General features: G+C 37.0%; 1 protein-coding gene across 1 annotated transcript; it reads right to left on the bottom strand.

Annotated features, from left to right (window-relative positions):
• Positions 1-1,814: 1,814 nt before the first annotated feature.
• Positions 1,815-25,261, bottom strand: LOC101164147 (nerve growth factor-like). The gene is made up of 3 exons (XM_004068938.4): positions 25,121-25,261; positions 11,278-11,430; positions 1,815-4,690 (listed from the first exon to the last, which is right to left on the bottom strand). The coding sequence occupies exon 3, from the start codon at positions 4,677-4,679 to the stop codon at positions 4,083-4,085; it is 597 nt and encodes a 198-aa protein (XP_004068986.1). The 5' UTR covers positions 4,680-4,690; positions 11,278-11,430; positions 25,121-25,261; the 3' UTR covers positions 1,815-4,082.

The following is a 25,261-nucleotide window of genomic DNA, read 5'->3' as shown; positions in this document are numbered from 1 at the left end:
CCCAGTATTGAAGACAAAGAGGACGAAAAAGCAAGACAATCAAAAAACCAAAAAGAAAATTCCCTACAAGTGGGAAAAGGGAAGGGGATCAAAGCTTTAAAAAACTGTCTTTCTTAAAATCCTACAAAAAAATATCAAATTTATGCCTTTCTTTCAAAGCAGGTTTTAGCAATTTAAGGACAACTTTGTTGATTATCTGCTTTCATGAAAAAAGATAAGGAAAATCCTTTTGTTTTTTGGGTAGACCCAATCTTGTAATCATGATATTTTGTCCATCAAAGAAAAGGTATTGGTAGTTTTGCAGAGAAATGTATTCTTAAAATTCGCACAAAGTTATTTCATAAAAGTATCGACTCAAAAAGCAAACCAGAACATCATGCAGTGTGAACTTGTATTTTCAAAAGTCCATCCATGCTTTTTTTCAGTCACATTTTACTGAGGATATGCCATCCCATACACTGTTTCATTACTCTTCATTCATTAATATACTAAATTTTTATGAGTAAACAGTGGCATAGGCCTGCCCAACTTACTTGGCAACTATGACTCAATTCTCACAAGTTTTGCATCTTAGAGTGGTCATAAGATGACTTTTAAGATGCTTTCTTTTTCCTAGTTTTTCTGTTTCAAGAAACTGTATAAAAGGTAGGATTTTAACAGTTTGTAACTTTAAGGTCACATTTATGTTGCTTATTGGCTGTAAAATCTTTGTCAGATCTGGATACCCCACCAGTTTTAGCATTAACAACCATTAACTTTATCCAGCCCGTCCAAGACAAATTGATGAACACTTTAATATGGCATTAATGTATTAGGATCCATTTAAGTTGAAAGCTTTGGCTTCTTAAATGCATTCTTTGCTATTATAATGGAGTGACGCCATTTTTAAAACATTATTTAACCCTTGTACTATGTTAGATGACCCCACCCTTACATTGATGTGTTCTCCCTACCATGACAAAGGTGGATAAAGGTGAAAGTTTTCATGTAATCCATGGACACCAGTGAGGTTCACAAATCATATAAGAAAAAAGGTTCAGAGCACTGTTTAGTGGGTCTACATGACCCAACTCCCAATGTTAAAGTGCCTAGGATAGCACAAGGGGTTACACGTGCAATATGTTGCACTGGCAGTTATGCCAGCATTTGTCCAATAGAGGTCAGTGTCGAGCTTGATTTGCTGCATCAGCTCAATAAGACCACTACAGCTTTATTTACATCCCTTGTGCTTTCCTAGGCACCTTAACATTGAGAGTGGGGTCATGTAAACCCCACAAGACAGTGCGCTGAACCTTTTTTCTTCAACGATTTGTGATCTTCACTGTCCATTTATCCACCTTTGTCATGGAAGGGATAACACGTCAATGTAAGGGTGGGGTCATTGGATAGCACAAGGGTTAAATGTATGTATGTATATATAAAAAACCTCAACTTCAGTCCTCTATAACAACGGATTAAACACTGCTGTCAAGAGCCAAGGAGCAACCTTTGTTTTATTATAGCCTATTCTGACTCTGTACATCTTTAAAATTGAATTTAAAACCGTAAATACATACATAGATAAATAAAAGATCTAGCCCCCTGGACATTTTTTTGCGGTAAGAATTGCAAGTTGCTGCTAAAGCACAGAAGACGGCTTGTATTAGGGAGTAAAAGCTGATATTTCAGAAAGTTTGTGTTTTTAAGATGAAATACTAAAGATTAATAAAATAATGACTTTATTAAAGAGTTTTTCTAATTAGTTTTTAACACAAGGAAATTTGTAAGAATGAATGTTTCAGTTCTGAATAATGAAAACCTTCATTAACGCTCAGTGCATTTTGTATTATTTTAATAAATAACATTAACAAAATCATTTGTACACAGGGTTTGCTTATATCAGGCCTGGGTCAAATTGTATTTGCACATTGTTTCTGGATTACATTCGTTTTCCCCAGCAAGTGTGGTGTTCTGCAGGACAGTTTTATGTGAGGAAGAAAAATATTACAAGTGGCTTACTGTGTTGCCCTATAAATTCTGGAGGCTGCGGCTCTGTCACAAGCTTTACCTCCTCCTGCTGGTAACCGCATAGGTTTAGTTTGTGCTGTTTGGAATCAAGTCACATGCCCTTGTAAACTAAATTGTTCCATTTACGGAAGCTGGAGTTTACGACGCAGCTGTGTTTGCGAGTCCCAACGCTTTTCTGAGTCCAGAAAATATCTGAAAAGCTTAAAACCAAAATTTGCTGGAAAGGCAGCGTAAACGTCTCCATAGAGTTCAGGGAAAGTTAGCATGCAGCATTTTGTTGGTTTTTGAAATTAAAAACAATAACAACAAATGAATACAGTTTCAATGAGTTGCCTAAAACAATACTGTAACTGTGGCAACTGTCGCAACTGTCTGTAGACATGGAATAAACTGCTTTGTGAAGACTGAAGCTACGTTTACACCTGCCTACGCCTCGGTGACGCGCATTCAAGCGGCCACTTTCAATGAAAAGTCTATTTTAAAGTACATGTCTGCGTGTTTCGGGCTTCCACGTTCAAAACTCGTGTCACTAAGCAAGTTTTTAAAGACCCACTCCAATGAAACTTGTTTTTTGGGTGTTTTTAACATGTAGCACATTTCTCATGCTGGAGGACGTATATAAAATAATTTCAGATTAAGACTGCGATCTGAGTATTTATTTATTCAAACTGTGTTGAACCGAGAGCAGCTGAAAACCCATGGTTTAAAAAAGCTGGTGTTTGTGACCATAGACTGTAAAAATACAGTTTTTACAGTCTATGTTTGTGACACAGCAACTGACATGGGCGGGACAAAGTGTCCCTTCTCCGCTACAAATCTGATGCATCCACTTGCTGACAAATAGATTCATTAACGCCTTTATCTTCCCCATCTGAGCTGGTATCTTGTTACAAAACAGGCAAAGGCAAATCTCTAATGAGCTCCCTCTGCTCTGCAGAAAATGTATTAAAAAATGACACAGGGTTTTGATTTTTCCCTAAAAACTGCGTAATCATTATTAAAAGACCACTGAAAACAATTTCACAACAGAAAAATATATAGTTGGAGTTGGACTGGCAGTCAGTTTTCAGGCTCTACATACAAAACACGGATCCATTCAATGCCAATTGAAAACAAAACCACCAAGTCTTTCATGCATCAGAATAGAGCTGTGAAGGCAAAAGCCAGGAACAAGTTTCGCGAGATTTGCGCCACTTCGGCATTTCATACCAGGGCTCTTCTGTGTAGTACTAATACATGTACTAGTATTGGGTAGAAACAGTCTAGTGTGAACACCATATGATAAAAACAGTGTTCAAAAGCTCGCATTTATTCTTGAATATGCAACACATGCCCGGTGTGTATGTAGCATTATGGCAAAACATACGAATGCTTTTCTTCTAAAAAAAATGTAACTGGACAAGAAAGTAAAAAAAAAATGGATTCCATGTTTAAAAAAGCTTAATGCCTCAAAATCTTTTTCACTAACATAGTGGCTATTGTTGTAAACTGCAGCCATCTTGATAACCCCACCAGTTTCCAAACAGGTCAGACTAAGTGTGTAAGTGTTAGCACAAAAACTTACAAAAAAAACACTTTAGAAAACAAGATATCCTTCTTTTTGGAGGTTCTAATGTCCTCTTGTAAGCAAATAAAATGCGTAACTTTTGGATCCATTTAGTTCAAAACATGCAAAAATGTTAAAGTTTCTCCTAAGCATACCATATAAAAAACTCCATAATCGTTGACATTGACATCTGAGAGCATTTTTGGACATAAACATAAGCTAAGCAATAAGAAGAGAAATCTTAAACTCTGTTGTAAACCATAGAAAAAAAGATGCCTATACACCTACAGAAGATTACGGTAATACTTGCAACAGATGAAAAACCAAATCTCCTCACAGCAGCTCCAGATACTCTTTGACCCAAGCCTGATGCATCTACACATACAGTCAATATACTTAAACATATAGCAATAATTTATTTTGTGCAGAGAGTGAGGTCTTTGGTGATAATTTATGCAGACACAACTGTTTGCATGTTAACGTGTCTGTGTATTTACAATATATGCATATGTCTGTGCAGGAAAAGTCTTCAGGGCCGCCAGGACTTCCGGCTGAGCACACACACACACGCCACATTGATGCGTATGAGCCTCCACGCCACCAGGTTCTTGAATGAAGTGAGCGCCCGGACAAAAGTGTGCGAGTTGGTGCAGTAGGAATTCCAGTGTCTCGCATCGATTCCTAAACAGCTCGACCTTCCCGAAAGAGGGGTGTTACACGTCGTCTCAAAGAAGTACTGCTTCTTTTTGACATTGTTGATGTTCACGTCTGGGAGAACAGTGACTTCATTGCCTAAGATGTCCGTGGCTTTAGTCTTGTTGCCCACCCAGACACTAACACTGTCACACACTGAGTATTCTCCCCGGTGCTCCTGCCGCGGCTCCTCTGCTTGCCTGCGGTTCCTCCTGTTGGCTCTTTGTGGCTCAGATGGTTCTGCATCAGGGGGATGAGCGCTGAAGAGCACTCTGGGTGAGTGGTATCTGCGCTTGGTGAAGAGCTTTGGGTCCACAATGGGGATGGAGTTGGGGCTTTGGTTTACCGCTGTGGCTCTGGATGACCCCCGGGTGATGGCCGCCACAGCCTGAACACTCAGGAAGAGCAACAGGACCAGCATGGACGACCTCATCGGCGCACAACCTGAGATTTTCAACAAGAACAAACATTGTGTTACTGCTGATGAAGGGGACATGGGTTTGTGGGGTGAAGACATATCAAATCTTACATTTTACGTCCCACTTGTGTTGGTCTACAAAATAAAACATTGTTCCTCAAATTATAGTCCCTTCAGTTTTCAAAAACAAGCCTTGCTGAGCCGAACTTTGTTTAGGTTTTGCTTTTATTTAAAAGTAATGCAAAAAATATGAAGAACTGGCTTCATCTTTCATATAAAGGAATGCCCGGCAGAGACAACACTGAGGCAGCACAAAAACATAACACAGATGGAGCAAGCAAGGTAAACACATTTTACTTCACCGCAACTTTCAAACAGCCTATGGCTTTGACTTGAAATAATTTGTGACAAGTATGTACACAATCTTATTGCTACTCAAAGAGGGGTCTGTGGGTATTACAAAAGTCATAAAAATTAAAATACTACTTCCAATATTATTATTATTATTATTATTAACAAATATTAATAACATCACTTAGATTTATGAGATTAATGAATTAGGATGGATGTAAGCATAAGCACTCAGAGTAGCAAACCACATACTCCACAACACAGACTTAATGGTTTTGATTAAGTATTTTTTGAAAAAAGTTACCATAAAAAAAACTCCTGTCTGACGCAATTAAAGGTCAAAATCCTTATTAGGCAGGAAGGAAACAAAACAAAGAGCTGCTGGAGAAATGTTGAGCGTAACATAATTGATGAACAGATTTAGATACATAAACAGGTGGTGGTTTAACATTTAATAACTTATTTAACTACAACTGCAAAATGATTGTTATAATTACCTCCAGTGAAGGAAACTGTACTTACTTTCATTAGGCTGCTAATAATACTCTTAAACGTCATGTAGCGCTGCTTCAAGAAATTGGGACATGCATCACTCAGTTGCTCTGGGGTTTTTATTCAAAACTGTTAAACAATTATTTAACAGTTTAATTTTATGGATTATAAGGCAGACATATCTAACCTCACCAATGTGTGTGATTAAATTAAGAAGCATTAGAACGACTTTATGGCAAAAAATACAAAACCGCCAATCTGAAAAATATCCCTTTTTTTCAGGAGACAAGACAAATGTGTTTCAAATATTCCATTCAATAATGATTGGAGGATTTTGTCTTGTGACCTTTATGTCATATGTGGCAGCCGTGGTGCAGTGGTAGGGTGGTCGCCCTCTGATCAGAAGATTGCAGGTTCGATTCCCGCCTTGCCCCGCCCATGTGTCAAAGTGTCCTTGGGCAAGACACCAAACCCCACCTTGCCTCTGGTGGAAGGTTGGCGCCAGTGTTCAGCAGCAGGGCTGCCATCAGTGTGTGAATGGGTGTGTGACTGGGTGACTGGGTTGGTGACTGTAAAGCACTTTGGGCCTTGTAGGTAGAAAAGCACTATTTAAGTATATGCCATTTACCTTTCCATAAAAACAGCAGGATTTTCCTACAAGATTCACCTAAAAAGTGGAGTTATCTTTGTTCTCACCATTTAGTGTAAAAGCTCAAAATGTAAAAATGTGCAGGTTTTGTATTTTGACCATTGGGTTTTCCGTCTTCTGTGTGTGCACCTAGTTAAAATTGATTCAAAGTCATGAAATGATGCATGGTTTGTTAAAATGATTATATTTTAATAAACCAAATAAATCAGATCAGTTGAGTTTTGATTGCGGATTGTGATAGAGGTGATCCGGAAAAAGCTAATTCTTGAGTTATTTATCTATCAAGGCTTTTTATTTAATTTTTTAAACTTGAAAGTTCATTTTGAGGGCAGTCATTAAGTATTTAAAGCTGTATGAGAACACCTCTGGCACTATTAACCTTGTAACAGTAGGACAAGACATAAAAATAAAAAAAAACACCCTTAGGGATGTCTGCATGAAGAAGGCATCCTCTCCACAGGGGATGTGCCAGGACTGTTAAAGAAGAATTAGTTTATCTAACTTTCCAACTACATGTTTGAATGGTGTAGCAGATGGTAGGGGAGCAATAAGTTAAATATTCTCTGATTACTAGCTTGCCTGGCAATAACCCATTCCAAAGAGGAATGTTTTAAGCCTAAGTTTGAATGTAGAAACTGTGTCGGCCTCTCTTACATGAACTGGGAGCTTATTCCATATAAAACAGGGGCTTGGTGGCTAAAAGTTCTACCTCCAAATGTACTTTTAGAAATTCTGGGAACCACAAGCAGTCCTGCATTTTGTGAGTGAAGTGTTCTGTTTGGTTGGTAAGGCACTATGAGATCTGTAATGTAGGATAGGGTCGTACCATTTCCGGCCTTATATGTTAGCAGGAGGCTTTTGAACTTTATTCTAGATTCAACTTGGAGCTAGCGTATTCTAGATTTGGAACATCAGCTGTGATATCAGATAATAGACTGATTTAAAATACAGGCCATGTCTGCTGTATATCATCACTTTGCCTCCTGTAGTTTCTTTGGTGATGCTGTCTCTAAAACATACAGTATCCCTGCTCTCACCACAAAATAGAAAAGAAAAATCCCAACCAATAGCAAACATCTTCATTTCCTTTTATTATCAAAAAGGACCTGTCTGTGAATTGAACACATTCATGTTTTGTCTGTTTTTCTATGTTTTCCTGGCATGAACTACGGACAATTCTTCACTTAGCAAAAAGGTTTTAGAAATAAAAAAACAACCACAACTTCCACAATCTTATTTCTTAAAAGAGATTTTGGTGAGCGATATGGCCCAAGAAGAATCAGGACTGTAAAAAAAAAACCCTTTACAGTCAAGTCTGAATAAATTGGATAAACTTCAAGTCTGGGGTGAGGGAAGCAATGAGAAACACTTTCTAGTGTTTATTTTTTTGGGCTGTGGTACACATATAAAATGCTGGGTGTCAGAGATACTTGCTGCACTCCCAAAACACATACCTTATTGACAGTGAGGCAGAGATCCTCACAAATGATGGAGCAACTGTCATTTATGGTTAGCATGAAATGACATCTGTGTGCTTTAGTTGACGCAGCACAACAGGAAGATCTGTTGTGTTAACACCTGTGATGGCTGTGGCAGCAGGACCTGTTAGCAAGGTTTATTATAAGCTTTGTTTGCTTCAAGTATATCAGGAACATTTGTGAATTTATACTGTCGCTGCAACAAATCAACACTATTGGAAATACAAAAATCAGAATAACCTAGTGGAATTAAAGTCATTGTTCAATTGAATACAGTTTATTTGTATAAAATATGAAGTTGTAAATGCTTGTGGGGTCTGTTTTACTAAGTTCCTCTGTCATGTCAGGCCTCTTCCTGTTTTTTTTTCTAATAAAGAGCTTAGATAAAAAAAAAAAAAAATTAAAAAAGCATCTTTATGCAAGCATCTTTATAAAAAATACGATCCCAGAAAACTGTTCTGTAATATAATTTTGTTTTGGTCATTTACATCCAGAATGATTAAAGTATGATCTAATCTGAGGAAAAGAGTAAAGGTATTTAATTCCCTAAATAAAAAAGATGCTTTAAAGAAGAAAATAGCTTCCCCATTTATATTTTTTATTGTTTTTTATTTTATTTTTTGCATTAGGGGAACATTTAACAATTTATGGCAAAGACTCAAATAAAAACAACCAAAAACTTGTTAGTCACATTTATTTTTAGCTTTCTTGTTGTTAAAATCTATGGGACAGATGGAACCACACTGGATTTGTAAACAGCAGATCCCAGGTCCAGGTCCAGTAAGGCCACATAGGGCACTAAGTGTAAAACTGAATGCTTCATTATTGTGTAAAGCTAGTCATTGCAAAGAGCAGCTCAAAAACAACAACAACAACAACAACAACGAAAAACTCAAGGTGAACTTTGAGTCTAAATGGGTTTTCACGGAAGCCCAATCAGATAAAAGTAAGAGGGTTCTTTTAAAGTCTATGAGACAAAAAAATAAAAATAAAATAAAATCATACAGAGGCAATACATTCTTTTGTGGATTTTTAGGGTTGTGAACTTTCCTACTTCAAATATTAAGGTTGCAAAACAGCTACATTTAGCATTTTTTTGTCCTTTCTGCGTTTGTTTGCTGTTTCTTTCTGTTTTTTTACGCTATAAGGGGCACTTAAAAGCTTTGATTTTCTTTTTCAAGAAACAACAGTGCACCATATAATCCAGGGTGCCCTATTTGTGGGTTAATTCTGGATGTGTTTACTAATATCTAAACGATTTTGAGAAGTACATGGTGCTCTGTTAAAATGTCAGTCTGGTGTTATTGTGGGAGCTACAGGTTTTGTGAATACGCTAATGTGTTATAAACAGTGTTATAAACAAATTCTAGAGTTACTGTGAATGCAGTTAAAAAGAGTGACTGACAAACTTATCTCTGACTCATTTGTCTCGCTTAATGCGATTTATAGTTTTGTACACCTCATAAATGACTTAAATTGAAAAATATACAATTTATAATCTGGTGTGCCCTATAGTGCTGAAAATATGGTAACCCTTTTTTTCAGTTTCCCTCCCCAGTTTCTTTTCCCTTTATAGTTTGTGTCTTCTCATGGTGCTGTTTCCTGCTGTTTGACATATTTTCTACCCAGTTCAGTCAATGTCTCTTATCCTGTTAAGCATATCCAGTTACTACAATGCATCTTGTTTGTGTTTTTTCATGCATGTGGTCACCACCTCTCCTCTGAAAGAGGATTCTGTAACTTCACATCATGTAACAGAGTGATGTGAACAGTCATAGACACAGCTGGAGGGGTTATTTCACTGGTTGAGTATTCCACAAAGAGGCAGTAAACTTGGCCTCATGGCAACTTAGGTTCCAGCCCTCAGACCTTTTGCTGCGTGGCATTTCCTCGACCCCCAGATGAAGGGAAAGTGGGCTCTGGGAAACATTGTGGATGCTAACGGAGCTCCTCACCACTTCAGCAGAGCAAGATGATGTGTTTGAGGAGGTCCAGCTGGCTTTCATTTGTACTGTGGCTTGACAATCTTTACTAGGGAAAAGAATGTGGAAAGTTGAGGGGGTTTTGAATGTTTCTTGACATGGAGTCTTGATTTGTAGAGTCTCACAGAATTTCTAGACTTCTGGCTCATCCTGAACAGATATACATTAAAATCCCAGTGGTCTTTTAATTATCATTATGCCATTTTTAGCCAAAATAATTAAAAAAAACAACTACGTCGTTTTCTAGGATGTAATTATGGGCGGAATCATCAACCCCGCCCCCATTTCCCGTCATCCATCTGTTGACCACCCTCTCTCCTGCTAGCTTATAACCCCTCACAACCCCAACCTAGCATTACCCGTGCAACGAAATGGTGAACAGTAATGGAGCTGTTCAGCTGTACAGTTTTGACCCAGATGCCAGCTCAGACAAGAAAACGAGGACAGTGTTGGTTTCTTTGTTCAAAATGGAGTGGAACAGGGAGCTTGTGTCCCACCAATCATATTTTCTACATGGCATGTCGCGCTAGCTTCTAGATCTCAACTACAAGCTTTTTCCATTGAAATTTTTTAAACTGTTCCTGAATCACAATGATTTGAATAAGGAAATACTCATAAATTAATTTTAAGCTTAATTTTCTTAATCTTAATCTTTCTCCACCATCAGAAAAACGCCCCAAGAACATTAAAAACACCAAAAACACGATTGGGTCTTTAAAAACAACTTTCGATATAAGTGAGTGGTTTAGCTGAATGCCAGCTACATTTTCTACTATGAATTTTAAACACATTCTCAGAGGAACAGTGAGTTTTCACAGGTGATCATCAACCAGAATGAGATCATCATGTAAAATGTTCATTTTTGATGGGAACATGAGTATTTTTTTTTTTCTTACAATGTTCGCTGTTGCTAAAGTCCGCTTGATCTGCCTAATTTATGGTAAATCTCTGAGAACAATACTACTACAAAGCATTGTCATCTCACAAGTCCTCACAAGTTCAATTAAAACTATCTGCCTAAAAGGGATAAAGGAAAACCAAAGGTTCTGTTGGTCACAGCTGGCCCCGCAGACAACTAAGGCAGGTTCAGGTTATTGAGGAAGTTAATCCTTGGCCCCTGTGATACAGGGAAAGAACCCTATACAGGGGGCACTCGTGCAGCATGCAGGTGAACAGGGCGTTCAAATCCTGGATGGTAGTTTAGGCAGGGAACACAGACGCTCCAGCATAGATGCCGACCACAGTGTTGATCACTGTACTGTGAACCTCAGCTCCAAAAGGACCAAAGCTGCTGTGGGTATGTTTGCTTGTGCTCTTGAAATTTGGCGTTTGACTGATTTCAGACTGCTTCAAGTCAAATCCATCTGGGAGTCTAAAGACGAAAATATTATCAGTGACTAAGGTGATACTGTAGATCAAAAGATGATCAAAGTGGAACTTTAAGGTAAATGTATTTGCAATGGTGCTTTAATTGGTGAAACATAGTAAACATTTAAGGACACTGAATGGCATAAAAATCAACCCATTGACTGTTGTAAATTTTACAAGAGTTGTTCCATCCATTTATAAAGGACACTACTTGGCACACCGTTTTACCAATATACAAACAAACTGTATATTTCTACACAATACCACAAGAACATGGTTGGCAATTTTCATACCTTTTCAGTGTTTCCACGTGAACCGTATCACCTCTGAGGCTCCTATAGGATGTAATTAGAGCTCAGTGTGCTCTGAGTGCCTCCTGCCATCAGTGCTGGCTGCGGGCCCCCATGTAGTACACCTCTGCCCTCCTCTGCTTCCACCTTTCAGTCCTGATGAGAGACGAGCAAAGAACCTGTCTCAGTTGGCTCATAAACTCTCTGTAAACACATGCACTGCTAGAGCAATACAGGAAGAGAGAGTTTATATGCCTTTCCTGCTCACCACATTGTCACATACTGAACAAGCTGCTATAAAATGCAAAGTAATTCACTTTAAATTAATTTACAGAGCAATTCAAACAGCATCATGTGATGGACACTCACAGAGTACACCAAACAGTTACCAGATGTGTTGTCATTTGCATCATTAATTTAATACTGTCCACTATTGTCAGGATTTTTAATAATTTCCTCACCAGATAGTGGACTTCAAACATATTTTACAGCATTTTGTCACGGTGCTCAGCTTACCCCAAACAAAACACTGTATCAGATTTTACCCTCTTTAGCGTCCACTGTTAAGCTGACATTCAATAAGCGAGAGAATATTTGAAGGATGAAACAGTGCCCTCAAAATCAGGCTGATTTAAAACTCTATCACATTTCCCCATTAATTCCTGTGTATGCTTGTGAGTGATTGCTTTAAAGCTATCCTGAGAAAGTAACAGTGTGTAAGATATGGAGCGCTTGCAAAACGAAAGAATGCAGGCTCCATTTAAACAAAGGTTTATGGGCTGTAAATCTAAATGACTGTGGTGTACTCCTGTACAGAACAGCACAGAAGGTGTTCAGGGAAAGACGGCTCTGGATTTTACAGTTTAATTGGATGACCTCAAAACCGCAGTGCTGGCTCTTTAAGAAGTACCCTTTAATTGGGTTTTACTTAGTTAATGTTTGCTTTAAATAGTCATTATTTGTGTTAATTAAGATGGAACCCTGTCGACTGTATCACGCTTAAAGATACACTCCGATCACCTTTGATATGTTTTAAAAGCCTTTCCATTGGCCTTTTAACTATGATTTTGCTGTGTTTAGCCAAAATAAAAAAATCTGTGTGGTTTTCGAAGACATAGCCAGAGCTGCAATACCTCATTAGGGAATTTGCCTCAGAGTTGTGGGCGCGGGGGCCATTGGCATGGAGCAACCCAGCCCACCATTCTCCTTCCTGGTGCTGAGAGCTCTCTGTTTACACACTCCCGCTAGCCCATAGTCCCTCACAACCCCAGCCTAAAATTACCAGTGTACCAAAAATGGTGAGCAAAATTAGAGCTATTCAGCCGTACAGCTTTGAGCTAGATGCTGACGTGGACAAGAAAAACAGAGATGGATCTAGTCAACTATTTAAAAGTTTTAAAAAGTCGTCTTTTTCAAACTGCATTTTTTCGTATGCTCCTGATTCGTAACAACTTATATAAAGAAATATTCAGAAATGCAATTCTAAATGTCCTCCATCCAAAAAAACGTTCTACACCTGAAGTACTAGAACTGGAATTTAAGAGTGATGCTGCTTCCTTTCAAAGTAGGTAAACATTATAAACAATATTACAAACAATAGAACCACCTTTTAACCCGCAGTGCTTTTTGATTTTCAGCTGAATGAAAGCAAATTACTTTGTAACAAGAAAACCTCTAAAACTCATCACTGGCAATGATCTGGACAGGATGAAGTGAGATTTCTCTGTTTAAAATATTTCGGCACTCACCTTTCAATTGCACATAAAACAACTGATGTATAAATTATTTGTAGATAAACCCTAATTATCAGGAGGAAAAAAGAGGTTCAAATGTAGGCATTATATATAAAAATCTAAAAAGAATAGTAAAGAGCCAATCTCACAGATGTGTCCACATATGTTTAATGCCAATTAGTTCAGTGGTGACATTTTAGCATTCAGATTCATGGAGGTCATTTTACCTCAGGGAGAAACAATGGATTAAATTAAAGTTCAAAAGTGTAAATGAACTCATGTGGCTGCATCCAATTAGACGTATAAAGCTGTTCTTGGACATGCATTTAGGCACTGAAGCATTAACTGCTACTTTGGATGTTGGCATCTTATTTGCATGCAGTATAATGAGAATAATGAACTCATTATATCCTTTTGATGCAGAGCTCATATTCATGGGCAATTATAATAGCCATTTGCAGTTTCTCTTTAGATTCCTGGGCATTTGAAAGCACAGTAATCTTAAACCATTAAATTGATTTTCATCAATTTAATTTGTCAAATGCACAAACTTTTTTCTTTAAATGTAACTCTGTTCCAAATTTATCAGACTCAGTCTTTAAAATGTTGACTATGTTCTAAAGAGCTATTCCAGTTAAGGTAATACAACTTTTTTAAAGACCGACTCAGATAAAAACAGCTTTTTTGTGTGTTTTTAGCATGTTCTTGTGGCATTTTTCTCATGATGGAGGACATATATAAAGAAAATTAAGTTTAAAATAGCATTTCTGAATTTTTCTTTATTCAAATCAGTGATAATCAGGAGCAGATGATACAAATGCTGTCTGAAAAAGCTTTTATTTGTCATGTAGAAGCTACAATAGGCAGGCGACAAGCTCCTTGTTTTGCTCCATTCGGATGCATCCACTGGTACACGTAGATCCATGAACGTCTTCGTTTTCCTCATCTGAGCTTTCTCCAAAAGTCTACGGCTGGATAGCTCCAATAGTGCTCGGCATTTTTGTTGCACCGATAATATCAGGTTAGGGGTGTGAGGGGCTGTAAGATAGCGGGAGAGAGTGTAAACAAAGGGTTGATGGGAAGGAGTGGCAGGTTTAATCTGCACCAACTGTCCCAAGGTGAATTTTTATTTAACCACCACTGCTAATCAGAAACTATATCCTAGAAAACAACACTGGTTTCTGATTTCTGGCTAAAAACAGCGTAATTATAATTAAAAGATCACTGGAAACGCTTTAAAATCGTTTAAAGAATGATTGTATTGGGACTAACTAACTAAGAAAAAGTCTAACTAAGAAAAAAATTACAACTCTATGACTCGCATTAACTGACTTTTTTATGAATAATGTTCATTGCTTACCTGTTAATGAAAGTTTTATGTTTTAAAATGATCATGCCTGATATCCTTTTTTTCCTTTCTTTTTTTTGTCAAAAATTGAGTGGCCATCCTGAACCACTGACCTACAAATCATTACCTCTGATGGAGCCAGTGTAATGAACCCTATCTGACTGACATGCAGGCTGGGTTTGTATACAATCCAGTCTCCAGACAATCTGCTACCTTTGGGAATAAAATGGCTGAAACTTCATTCATAGGGTGAAAGTCAGAGTCATTTTGGTAATCTGATCCACCAGAACTGACTTTTATTCCAAGAGAATGGGAGGTGCGGGTGACTTTATCTACAAGCCAGCAGTGGGATTTGAATGACATCCTGCCGATTATATTGCTTGTGCCAAAACGCTCACACGCTGAACTTGTCTTTCTGAGAAGTTTAATCCTTTAAATTGTTCATTTTTTAGAGAATGACACCATTTAAAGCTGTTTGCCGTATTAGTTTTTTCATGAGACAAAATATTCTCATAAGTATTTTTGAGTATATTCTATTTCCACACAGATTTAAAAATCTAGACAAATTACAGTACGGTAAGGTCTGGGACTAAAAAAACTGAAAGTAAAGACCATTATACTTAAAGCTGCAGAAACACAAAGTTAAGACGCCTTCATAATTGACATATTATTTCCCTGAAATAAGAAAAGAGAAAATCATAAAATTCCAGATAAGATATCTGACTTTGACAGTTAAACAAAAGTCTTCCTTTACTACTTTGATCAAAATCTTACATATGATGTGGGGTGTCTGTTTTTAATAAACAATGTTATTGATCAGACTGAATTTTTCTGATAATCTTTCAAGACCAACTTTTTTTAAATTTTTTATTTTGACTATTTGGTACACAATGTCTCACTTCAAGGAAATGTCAGTGTGCAATAATTTCTTTGCCATCTTTGCAAAAAATTATAAACAGTCTTCCATGGCACTATCAACTCATGATTATGCAGTTTTTAGCCAAAATAAAAATGGACCTAGTTTCTGCAGAGCTGCAGTAGTTCATCAGAATTACACCTCTAAATTGTGGGCGGGACCGTTGGTGTTATTATATTATTATAGCTTTGTTCAAATTCTCTCCCACTAGCTTACAACGATGTAACGGTGCAACGAAAATGGCGAGCAACATTGGAGCCATCCAGCCGTAATGTTTTGAGTCAGATGCCAGCTCAGATGAAGAAATGAGAAAAGATGCACATGGGTCTATTTATTTGCAAGTGGATGCATCAAAATGGAGCGGAGGAGGGGGGGGCTTGTTGCCCAAGAAATTGGACCTCCTATACAGAACTACAAACTTTTCAATTTACCTTTTTTTATCTGCTCCTGATTCACAACAATTTGAATTTAAAAGTTTTTTTAATCTTAATTCTATGCCCTCCATCATGAGAGAAATTCTACATGAACATGTCAAAAACACTAAAAACACAATTTTTTTGGAGTGTCTTTAAATATCCCCAGAGTCAGCTCTGAGGCCTCCTCCAGGTGGGACATTTTTCAAATCCTCTTCTAAAAAGTGTAAAAAAGATGCCTTTGACCAACCAACCTAACTACGGTAGTCCTTTTAGGAGTAAATTTCAGTCTGAGTCCCTTAAACGTGCTAAAACAATCGTATGGCAGCTTGAAGTAATTTACAAATCAAATTAATCCCTTTATGCATTTGACCAGTCGGGTGGACCCCTTCACATTGTTAACCAATTAGATGGAGCCCTTTTTTTCTTTGTTTTGTTTTTTTCTTTTGCTTTTCATAAATCATAGTGTGCTATAGCAGTTTGACAACACAATTATGAGGTTACATCAGGAATTAGTGTTTAATGTAAGAGTTATAGCAAGTATTCATAATCTTTTTTACAAAAAAAAACAAAAAAACTTTACACAAACACTGAGATGTCAAGCATGTTTTGGGTTGCAGAATCTAACACAGTAAATAAGTGAATCCTCAGAAAAAGAGTAGCCCTCTCACTGTTAAACTGTTCTAGAAACTTGCTGTTATGGTTCTTTTATTAGGTTATTAAATGAAATAATAATAATTGATGTCCTATGTATACGTAATGTAAAAAATGGCTTTCAGATTTATCAAATGCATTTAATGTATCAACTAATAATAGATTAGGCTTATATGCAGTCCTAGTTAGAGCTGCATAAAAGACAGACATATGTTTTTGACAGTTTTAATTATGTTATAAGAAGTGAGTTGTCTTATAATGTATTTTATATTAAATCATAGTTTTGCTGAATAAACGAACGAACCAACAAAAAAAAATATATATATTTTTCATATTAGCCAATTTTGACAAAAGCTGTATATTATGATGTGACATTTTCAAACACACTCCACATTGGCCTTATTTAACCCTTGTGCTATCTTAGATGACCCCACCCTTACATCGACGTGTTCTCCCTACCATGACAAAGGTGGATAAAGGTGGAAAGATTTCATGTAATCCATGGACACCAGTGAAGATCACAAATCATTGAAGAAAAAAGGTTCAGAGCACTGTCTAGTGGGTCTAGATGACCCAACTCCCAATGTTAAAGTGCCTAGGATAGCACAAGGGTTACAGCAAATTGATCTCTTCATGTTGAAACATGTTACTGTTATTGCATCGTTCTGATGGAAAGGAATCCCTTAATTAGAAGTATGGTTCTGTTGTTGTGTTTTCATTGGATATAAATAGACAGGCAACCAATGGCAATGTTGTTACTATGATACCTGTTCATCACATTGTTATTTCTTCCTTTATGCCTAAGAGGTTATTCTGCTGTAAGTTAAAAATCATATGCAAAGATGTAGAATAATGGAAATAAAACAATTTGTGTCATTTTTTTTGCTGCTAAAATTATAAAGGTAAAGTTTCAAAAATCCCATTAACAATTTTTTAAACTTCTGCAAGAAGTCCTTGATTGGCCTGTAATAGTGACAGTAATTTTACCGTGTTGTTGCCCCCTTTGGAGATATGGTTTCAGGAAAGATATTTTGTGTCAAGCCTCCAACTTCCTTTTTTAATTGGATTTTCTTTTGACAAAGAAAATAACACTTCCAAGCTTTAAGACAAAGTGCAGAGCATGATAGATGGTGAGAAGTCAGTCCATTTATTTTTAAAAAGGTGCGTGACAGCACATCATTTTAAGTTTAAAGTTTAAATCTCAAAAAAGAAAAGAAAAAAATAGAAATATATCATCTTTGACTCTGTGATGGACTAGCTAACTGTCCAGAGCAAACACCCCCTACGCATGATATTAGCTGGGTGGGTAATAGAGAATGGATGGATGGATTGATATTGTTGTGTGAAATCCTATTTTAAAAAAAAATCGATAGGACTCAAAGTTTATTATTCATCAGTGGTCATTGTACCATACAAAAAAACAATAAACCTATTCATGCAAAGGTGAACTGTATGTCACAAGATGCAGCACCAGACTGCACTCTGAGTGGAATCTAATATTGTCATGGAAACAGACAAACGAGCAGACTACAGGATGAAAGTTAAAAGAAAAAAGCCTATTATAAGGTCTAGAATGGCCATGAAGCAATATCAAGACAAATGTTTAAACTGTGTTGCTTTGCAACTCATTTTACTGTATTTTATCTTGTGCGAGCTAAAATACAGTAAAACTTCTGGCTTTGCTTTAACAATGAAGATTCACAAATGAACAAAATCAAATTATGGAACAATGCACAGCTAAAAAATGTGTTTTTCATCACTGTAACCTGTTTGGTTTGTACATGAGTTTATAGCTGCTATTTTTTCTTGTCTGGAAAAAAGTAGAATAAAGATAAAGGGAAGCAAGTAAAACCCATAATGTTTGCATTTTCTTAACTGCTCTCCTAAAGCATCAAGCAGAGTCAATTTTGAGTTTTACTTTTATCAGACAACTATGCGGGAAACCATTTCAAATACTGCACTGCCTGCACTGGCAGTTAGTTTTGATTTAGGACAGATGTGTGCAATCTTCTCTGCTAAAAAGACTCTGAGTTCTCATCGGATCCAGAATAAATCAAGCCAAAGACATCATCAGAATCTGATAATCCAAAACTTTTAGTGATAGAAAACCAGCATTAGATGCTAAGAGCAGACAATCTGGGTTCAGCGTTTGGACAACATTTGCATAATAGTTTATTTCCATGTGACGTAGTTGTCTTCGTGAATTCGATTCTGTGCAATCCTCCTGATGACAACTCTGATTGCAACACAGAGGCATTTGTGCAAGAGTGCAACAAGACTGGTTTAATTGTGGGGCATTACCAGCGAGTCAAGACTCTGGCGTTATTTGCAACGGTATTTTTCTTGAACCTAAAGATTTTTTAGTAAAGGAAACATGATCACCTAATGAGGCTTTTGTGTGGTCTGCACTGAGAAAACACAGCTGTCTCTAAACACAACAACTGAGACGGTAATAGGTGCTGATCTCTTCATTTAGTGGCACACATTCAACAAAATTTGTGTTCAGACTTTAGCAGAAGTTGGACACCAAGATCAACTCTGCTTGAAGATTATATTTGTTGTTTGTCAGGATTTCATAAAACCTCATGATGGACTTTGAGAGTAAAGTCCAGATCTGATATGGCTTTCAGTTTTTGGACAGAATGGTTGTTTTCACTTCACTGCTCACTTTAAAAATTGTTTGGCCAGACCTCCACGTCTTCCTTGACACTTGGCCGATGTTATTCTTGAGTTTATTACTGTCATAATAAAGAACAGATCCTTTCAAAAATGTCAGACACACTGAGTGCCAGACATGTCTTTTGTTTGAATCAAGATCTTCTCTGGAAAATGCAGCACTTAGCATTATGCACCAGACTTACACCCAACATTACCTTTTAAAAGCGCTTTTTCCCGTGCATGAAGAGTTGTTATGAAAAGGGAAGTTAGCATGTTTGGAATAGTTAATTTGACTAAACTCTTAAAGGTGCAGCCAGATAAGGAGTCCAGAAACGACAAACATAAAGAAAACCCAGAGTTATCAAACTGTAAAAATCGTAAGATTGGAATCATAAGTCAAGCAGGAAAACAAACAGTTTTGGAAGACTACGACAGAGAAAAGAGTTATCATAAAAAATTATGGAAATATCACAGAATATCATAAAACATCTCAGAAAAGCAACACAGTCCAGTGTCACAGTGACACAGATTTGCTGGTGGATGTCAATCTTTTAGAGACTGATATGTTTGCTCAGTTGCTGCAGCCTTAACCTGAGCAGTCCTGACTTCTTCTGCATCTGCTGCTGTTTTAAAATAGCAGCTGTCATTTATCTGTATAAACATCATCCACACAAATTTAAAGAAGGACCTTTTATTAAAAAGCGCTAATAGAAAAGATTCTTTAATGACCATGCACAGTGGGCTATGCCTAAACAGCTTTGTTAGAAATTATTATTATCATTATTTTTATTGTTGTTGTTTAACTTATTTGCAAGAAAATGCATGGGTTTGAGAGAAAAGCGTGCTGGCAACAGACAAGCTTGTTCCATTTATGATCTGTTTAGTAATGCAAAAGTATGACAACAATACTGTGCATTTTTACTATTGGTGGTAAAGACAAAACTACTTAATACTTCTGTCCACTTTGTGCTTTCAAAGCCTGAACATCTTTTCAGTGTCACAAACTTGAAAATTACTGTCAAACAAACCTTTTAAAGATGAAATTCTAGTCTTTAATTGTAGGACTATTTTCCATAAATACAGTAAAATAAATTTGATAAAACAAAGCAAAACAAGTTTAAGGGTAAATTTAAAACTTAAGCATTTTTAAAATTCATGTTTATTTTGATCCACACAAGAAAGCTTTTCAATTGTATGTCATTAGAAGCACTTTACTAAATTTATTATAATGCATTTATTTCTGGTCAACAGATTTTTGACATTGTTAGATAAGTGATTACATTACACTCACTTTATCAGGCACTCCTGTCCAACTGCTCGTTAAAGTACATTTCTAATCAGCCAATCACATGGCAGCAACTTAATGCATTGAGAGCGTGTAGACATGCTCAAGACAATCTGCTGCAGTTCAAACCAAGCATCAGACTGGGGAAGAAAGGTGATTGCAGTGACTTTGAATGTGGCATGGTTGTTAGTGCGAGACACGCTGGTCTGAGTATTTTAGAAACTACCGATCTACCTGAGGCTACAATTCACAGGCTCATCAAGATTGGATAACAGAAGATTGGAAATACTTTGTCTTGTCTGATGAATCTTCATTTCTGCTGCGACATTCGCATGGTAAGGTCAGAGCATGGTGTCAACAACATGCAAGCCTGGATCCATCCTGCCTTGTATCAATGGTTCAGGCTTGATGGTGGTAGGTGTGAGGGTATTTTCTTGACACACTTTGGACACACATTTTCTTTGGACACACCTTAGTACCAATTGAGCATCGTCACAATGCTACAGCCTACCTGAATATTGTTGCTGACCATGTCCATCCCTTTATAACCACAGTATACCATCTTCTGATGGGAAAATGTGCTATCTCATGCAGTTCATCATTTCTTAACCCACTATGTCTACTGTTGAGCAAACGCAGGGTCCACCATGGACAGGTTGTCAGTCTGTCGCAGGGCACACAAACACTCCCACGCGCACACCTAGGGGCACTTTAAAATTACCTATTAACCTATAAAGCATGTTTTGATTGTGGGAGGAAGCTGGAGTGCACAGAGAAAACCCACAGATGCACAGGGAGAACAAGCAACATGCAAACTCCACACAGAAAAGTCCGGGACTTAAAAAGCGAGAAGGTCCTAGAGTGGTTAGCACTGCATGGTGGCACAGTGGTTAGCACGTGCACTGAACGGCACCAAGGATCAAGGCAGTTCTGAAGGCAAAAGAGGGTGTCCCTGATAAAGTGCACTCCCATATTTATTAAAGCCATCCATCCATCCATTTTATATTCAGTTATAGGTTTAAGGCGCGATACAAACTTTCCCATGCATGCATGGAAACTCCACAAAGACGAGACCCAGCTGCAGTCTGAACAAAGCCATTCATGCTGTGAGACAAACGTGAAAGCCAGCACATCACCATGCAGCCCACTTCAACAAAGCCCATTTTCAGTAAAAATAGTAGGTTTGCAACTTTTAGTTGCACAGTTAGAGTTTAAGTGTTTTGGCCTGTGCTTCCAGTTTTTCGCACCCCGTGGTTAGTGTTTTTAAAGTCATTGTTTAAAAATCTATTCACAGCGTGCGCTTTAAGCCTATACGTCTTTGCAGCTCATCAGACATTTACAGACCTTTTAAGACAATCATTTCTTCGTGCATACCTATAATGAAAACCTTCCAAATAAAATAATTTCTCACGTTGCAGATGACAATTGAAGTTAATGTCTGTTTTTTAAACAATGCATTAAGATTTTTATAACAATTTGCTTCGTGCAATTGTTGCTACTTTACTCAGTCTTTACTTGATGATTTGGGAAAAAAATATTATGATTTAAAACTAGAACAAATGTGGTAGAAAGTGTGTAAAAGTCATAGATGGGTCATTGTAGTCGAGTTGTTGTTGGAAAAATGAATGAAGTCAGGGTTCAAATACTGTGTGGTCTTATTGTAACTTTCTCTCTGAAATTGTGAGGCACTCCAGCCTGCAGGGAAATTTTACTAAGGAGAGGCAGTTCTGCTCAGTCACAGGTGCAGGCTTGTTGAACTCTTTGACACTAATTTATGCATTTTTAAAATTTATATATTTTCCATTCATTTTATAAACAAATTACATAACACAAATAAGAGATTTCACATAAGTTTATTGGAGATCAAATCCTCACTACAGTTATTATTGGCTTTGAAAAAAATCTATATTTTTACTTTTTAAGTGAGTCCAATGCTTTAGTGAACTAAGCCTGAGGCATCAAACAATGATCAGACATGTCTTCATGGAAGCACAGTTACTGATGTAATTATATTTGAAAGGTGGATAATCAGTTTTGATGTGAGTCAGGTATGGGAAACATACAGGCACATAATTACAGTTAAGCTCTGTTTGGTGGACAAGATGCAAGCCTTGTTTATGTGACAACTGACAGCAGCAAATCAAAAAAATATAGATATAATGAAATATGTTGTAAATACTCTCAGTAAGTATGAGCAATGCTTCTCAACTCTTCTCTAAAAAAAACTTTACAGGAAACTTTTTCCGAGATTTGTTTAAATTTGGCTTTATAACTGTTCACCACACAAATTCCTCTTGTCCTTCTTTAAAAACTAGTCCCAATCTCTTTTAGATAATTATAACAAAGTGCAATTCTTTATTGCACATTTCTTTTCTTACATAATATTTGGAGTTGTGGAAGTCAGACAGGAGTAACAAGGCTTGGAGGAACATTTATCTGGCTTCTATGCCAACATCTCATATCTGACACAGAAGGGAGTCATCGGTTTCAAAGGAGGGAACCTATTCTGTATTTCCAAAGTTTTCGAGGCCGAAAGTTACGCCTTCCACTTATTTGAAACCTTTGTATAATCAGAGGTTACATAAATGACATGAGAAAAAAAATCATGGAATCTATTTTGTGAATTCACTGCCTGCAGAAGCATCAAAAGTTCAAGTCAAATGTTTACTTTTTTCTTTGCAGCTTTTTTCATTCTTAAAATTATTTGACATGCATCCTAATTTAACAGTTACTCAGAGAATATTTGTTCAGTTTTTCCTTATTAGACATACCGGTAATGTATTTTGTCTGACCATGAAAAAAACTCCTCTGGCCTTTAGGGAACAATTCATCTTTCCTCTTATTGTTTCGCGCTTTTCAGAACACTTCAGAGACATTTCATTTTGTTGGACCACACAGCGTCTGTAACCTGTCAAAAGGAAATTACTTTAATCTGCCAGATCCTGTTTGCTCCTCTGTGTGACATATTGTTCACCTATAGGAACAACTTGAACTATGTTGCTCTAAAAAAACCTGACAGATGTAGATTTTCCACTGTACACCAGTCAATGGAAAATGAATCTCAATCAGGTCCGAAGTCTATCAGGGATCATTTGAAGTCAAGTACTCTGCAGTTGGATCATCTCAAAAGTTGTTTTAATTTTTCCATCATTCCCATTTTAGGAGTAAAAATGTTGTTATATTTCAACAAAAAACATTTCAAATTCCATCACATGGGGTCTTTAAAATCAGGCATAGTTTTCAGTTTTCAAAGTAAAAACCCTAAACGCCAGCCAGTGTGAAAATGCAACATATCTCATGCTTTGCATACTTGACATAGTGCAAAAAATATTATGTTTCTCACCAGGAGTTTGATCAGATTTGCCAGAACTTGTCTACCATTACTCAGTATGACTGACAAGACTGAGAGAAGAAAACAAAAGCAAAAACTTAGAGATCACTTTGATGCTCTTTTGATCTATTGTGAAAGAGTTTTAAGTGGTCTTTTAATTATGATCATGCTGTTTTTAGCTAAAATCTAAAAAACAATGTTGTTTTCTAGGACAGTTTCTGCAGACCAGCAGGAGTTCATTAGAAAATTGCGTCTGAGTTGTGGGCGGGACTGTTGTCATCATCTTTCTGTTTACATTCTCTCCTGTTATGTTACAGCCCCTTACATTCCCAACCTAACATTACCAGTGCAACAAAAATGGCGAGCAAGATCAGAGCTATCCAGCCATAGAGTTTTGACCAAGATACCAGCTCAGACGAGGAAAACAAAGACGTACATGGATTTATTTGTCTGCAAGTGTATCAGAATGGAGCAGAGCAGGTAGCTTTTGGTTTGCCATAGTAGCTTTTATGACACAGCTACACCCTTTTGCCATGGCCAATTTTTTGTCTGCTTCTGATTCATCACAATGTGAACAAATAAATACTCAGAAATGCAATTCTAAGCTACATTTCCTTAATATATGTCCTCCATCATGAAAAAATGCCACAAGAACATGTTAAAAAAAGTTTTGTTGGAGTTGGTTTTTAAAAAAACCCTCAAAGTCTCACATTTTATTTTCTAATTATTTTCTATGCAAGGAGGTATGTTCATGCGTAGTTGCATCTCACATGTGACTCCTTTATTACCTTCTGTCAATACACTAAAACCACCACACATGTTTGGAATGAAAATTTCAACAAGCATGTACAGGTTTTAAGTGGTTTTCATACTACAACGGCTTTTTAAAAAAATTCTGCACAGGAGCTGAAAACTGAAGAGTATGTCCAAAAGTGTCCCAACAAGAAGGGAATTGTTAAACTTTCAAAAAGTTCTTCTGTGCTCAGGAGTGTGGCAAGACTTCCTCAATCTAGTAACTGCCTTTTATGTGAAGAATGCAATTTGTTATAGCTGTGGGTACTTATAACCTTGAGATGGTTACCCTGCAGCAAGATCCATGTTTACAAGCCAACATGCCATGCAAACACACAAACTGTGCAGGAATTCTTTGAGAACACTTCATAGCCCAAGGAGATGAAAGCTGGTCTGATTCCTGCTATTGTAAGCTGATGAGACTTGGCTTCAACAGTTAGGTAAAGCAGATGATCAGATTCCTGCTGGGTTTTATTTATATACCACTCTAGACATTTAAAATAAAGACATTAAACAGACTTTGGTAAGTAAAATGATGACTTTAGAAGAGATAAAACAAAAACATCAAAAAATGTCATGCAAACTTTACCTTTTTGATCTTAAAAGTGATTTTTGTGTGATCAACAAGTATATTTTATGTGTTTTATTACTAGGCAGTGATGTTTTTAATAATGAACTAGGAAAGTAAATCCACACAGTTAGGTAAATGGTCCTACCGCTGAAAAAGCGTTGTCCTCTCCCACGTTAGTAATACTTCCTGCAGCCTTCCAGATATATATTCCACTTTATGTCCAGAAGATACCTGATGGGAGAAGAAGCATTTCTTCCAAAGAGTCCTCTCTGAGTCTTGCACTTGT

Source organism: Oryzias latipes, chromosome 5, assembly GCF_002234675.1.
Source record: "Oryzias latipes chromosome 5, ASM223467v1".
Taxonomy (NCBI): domain Eukaryota; kingdom Metazoa; phylum Chordata; class Actinopteri; order Beloniformes; family Adrianichthyidae; genus Oryzias; species Oryzias latipes.
This window is presented reverse-complemented; position numbering and strand designations above follow the sequence as displayed.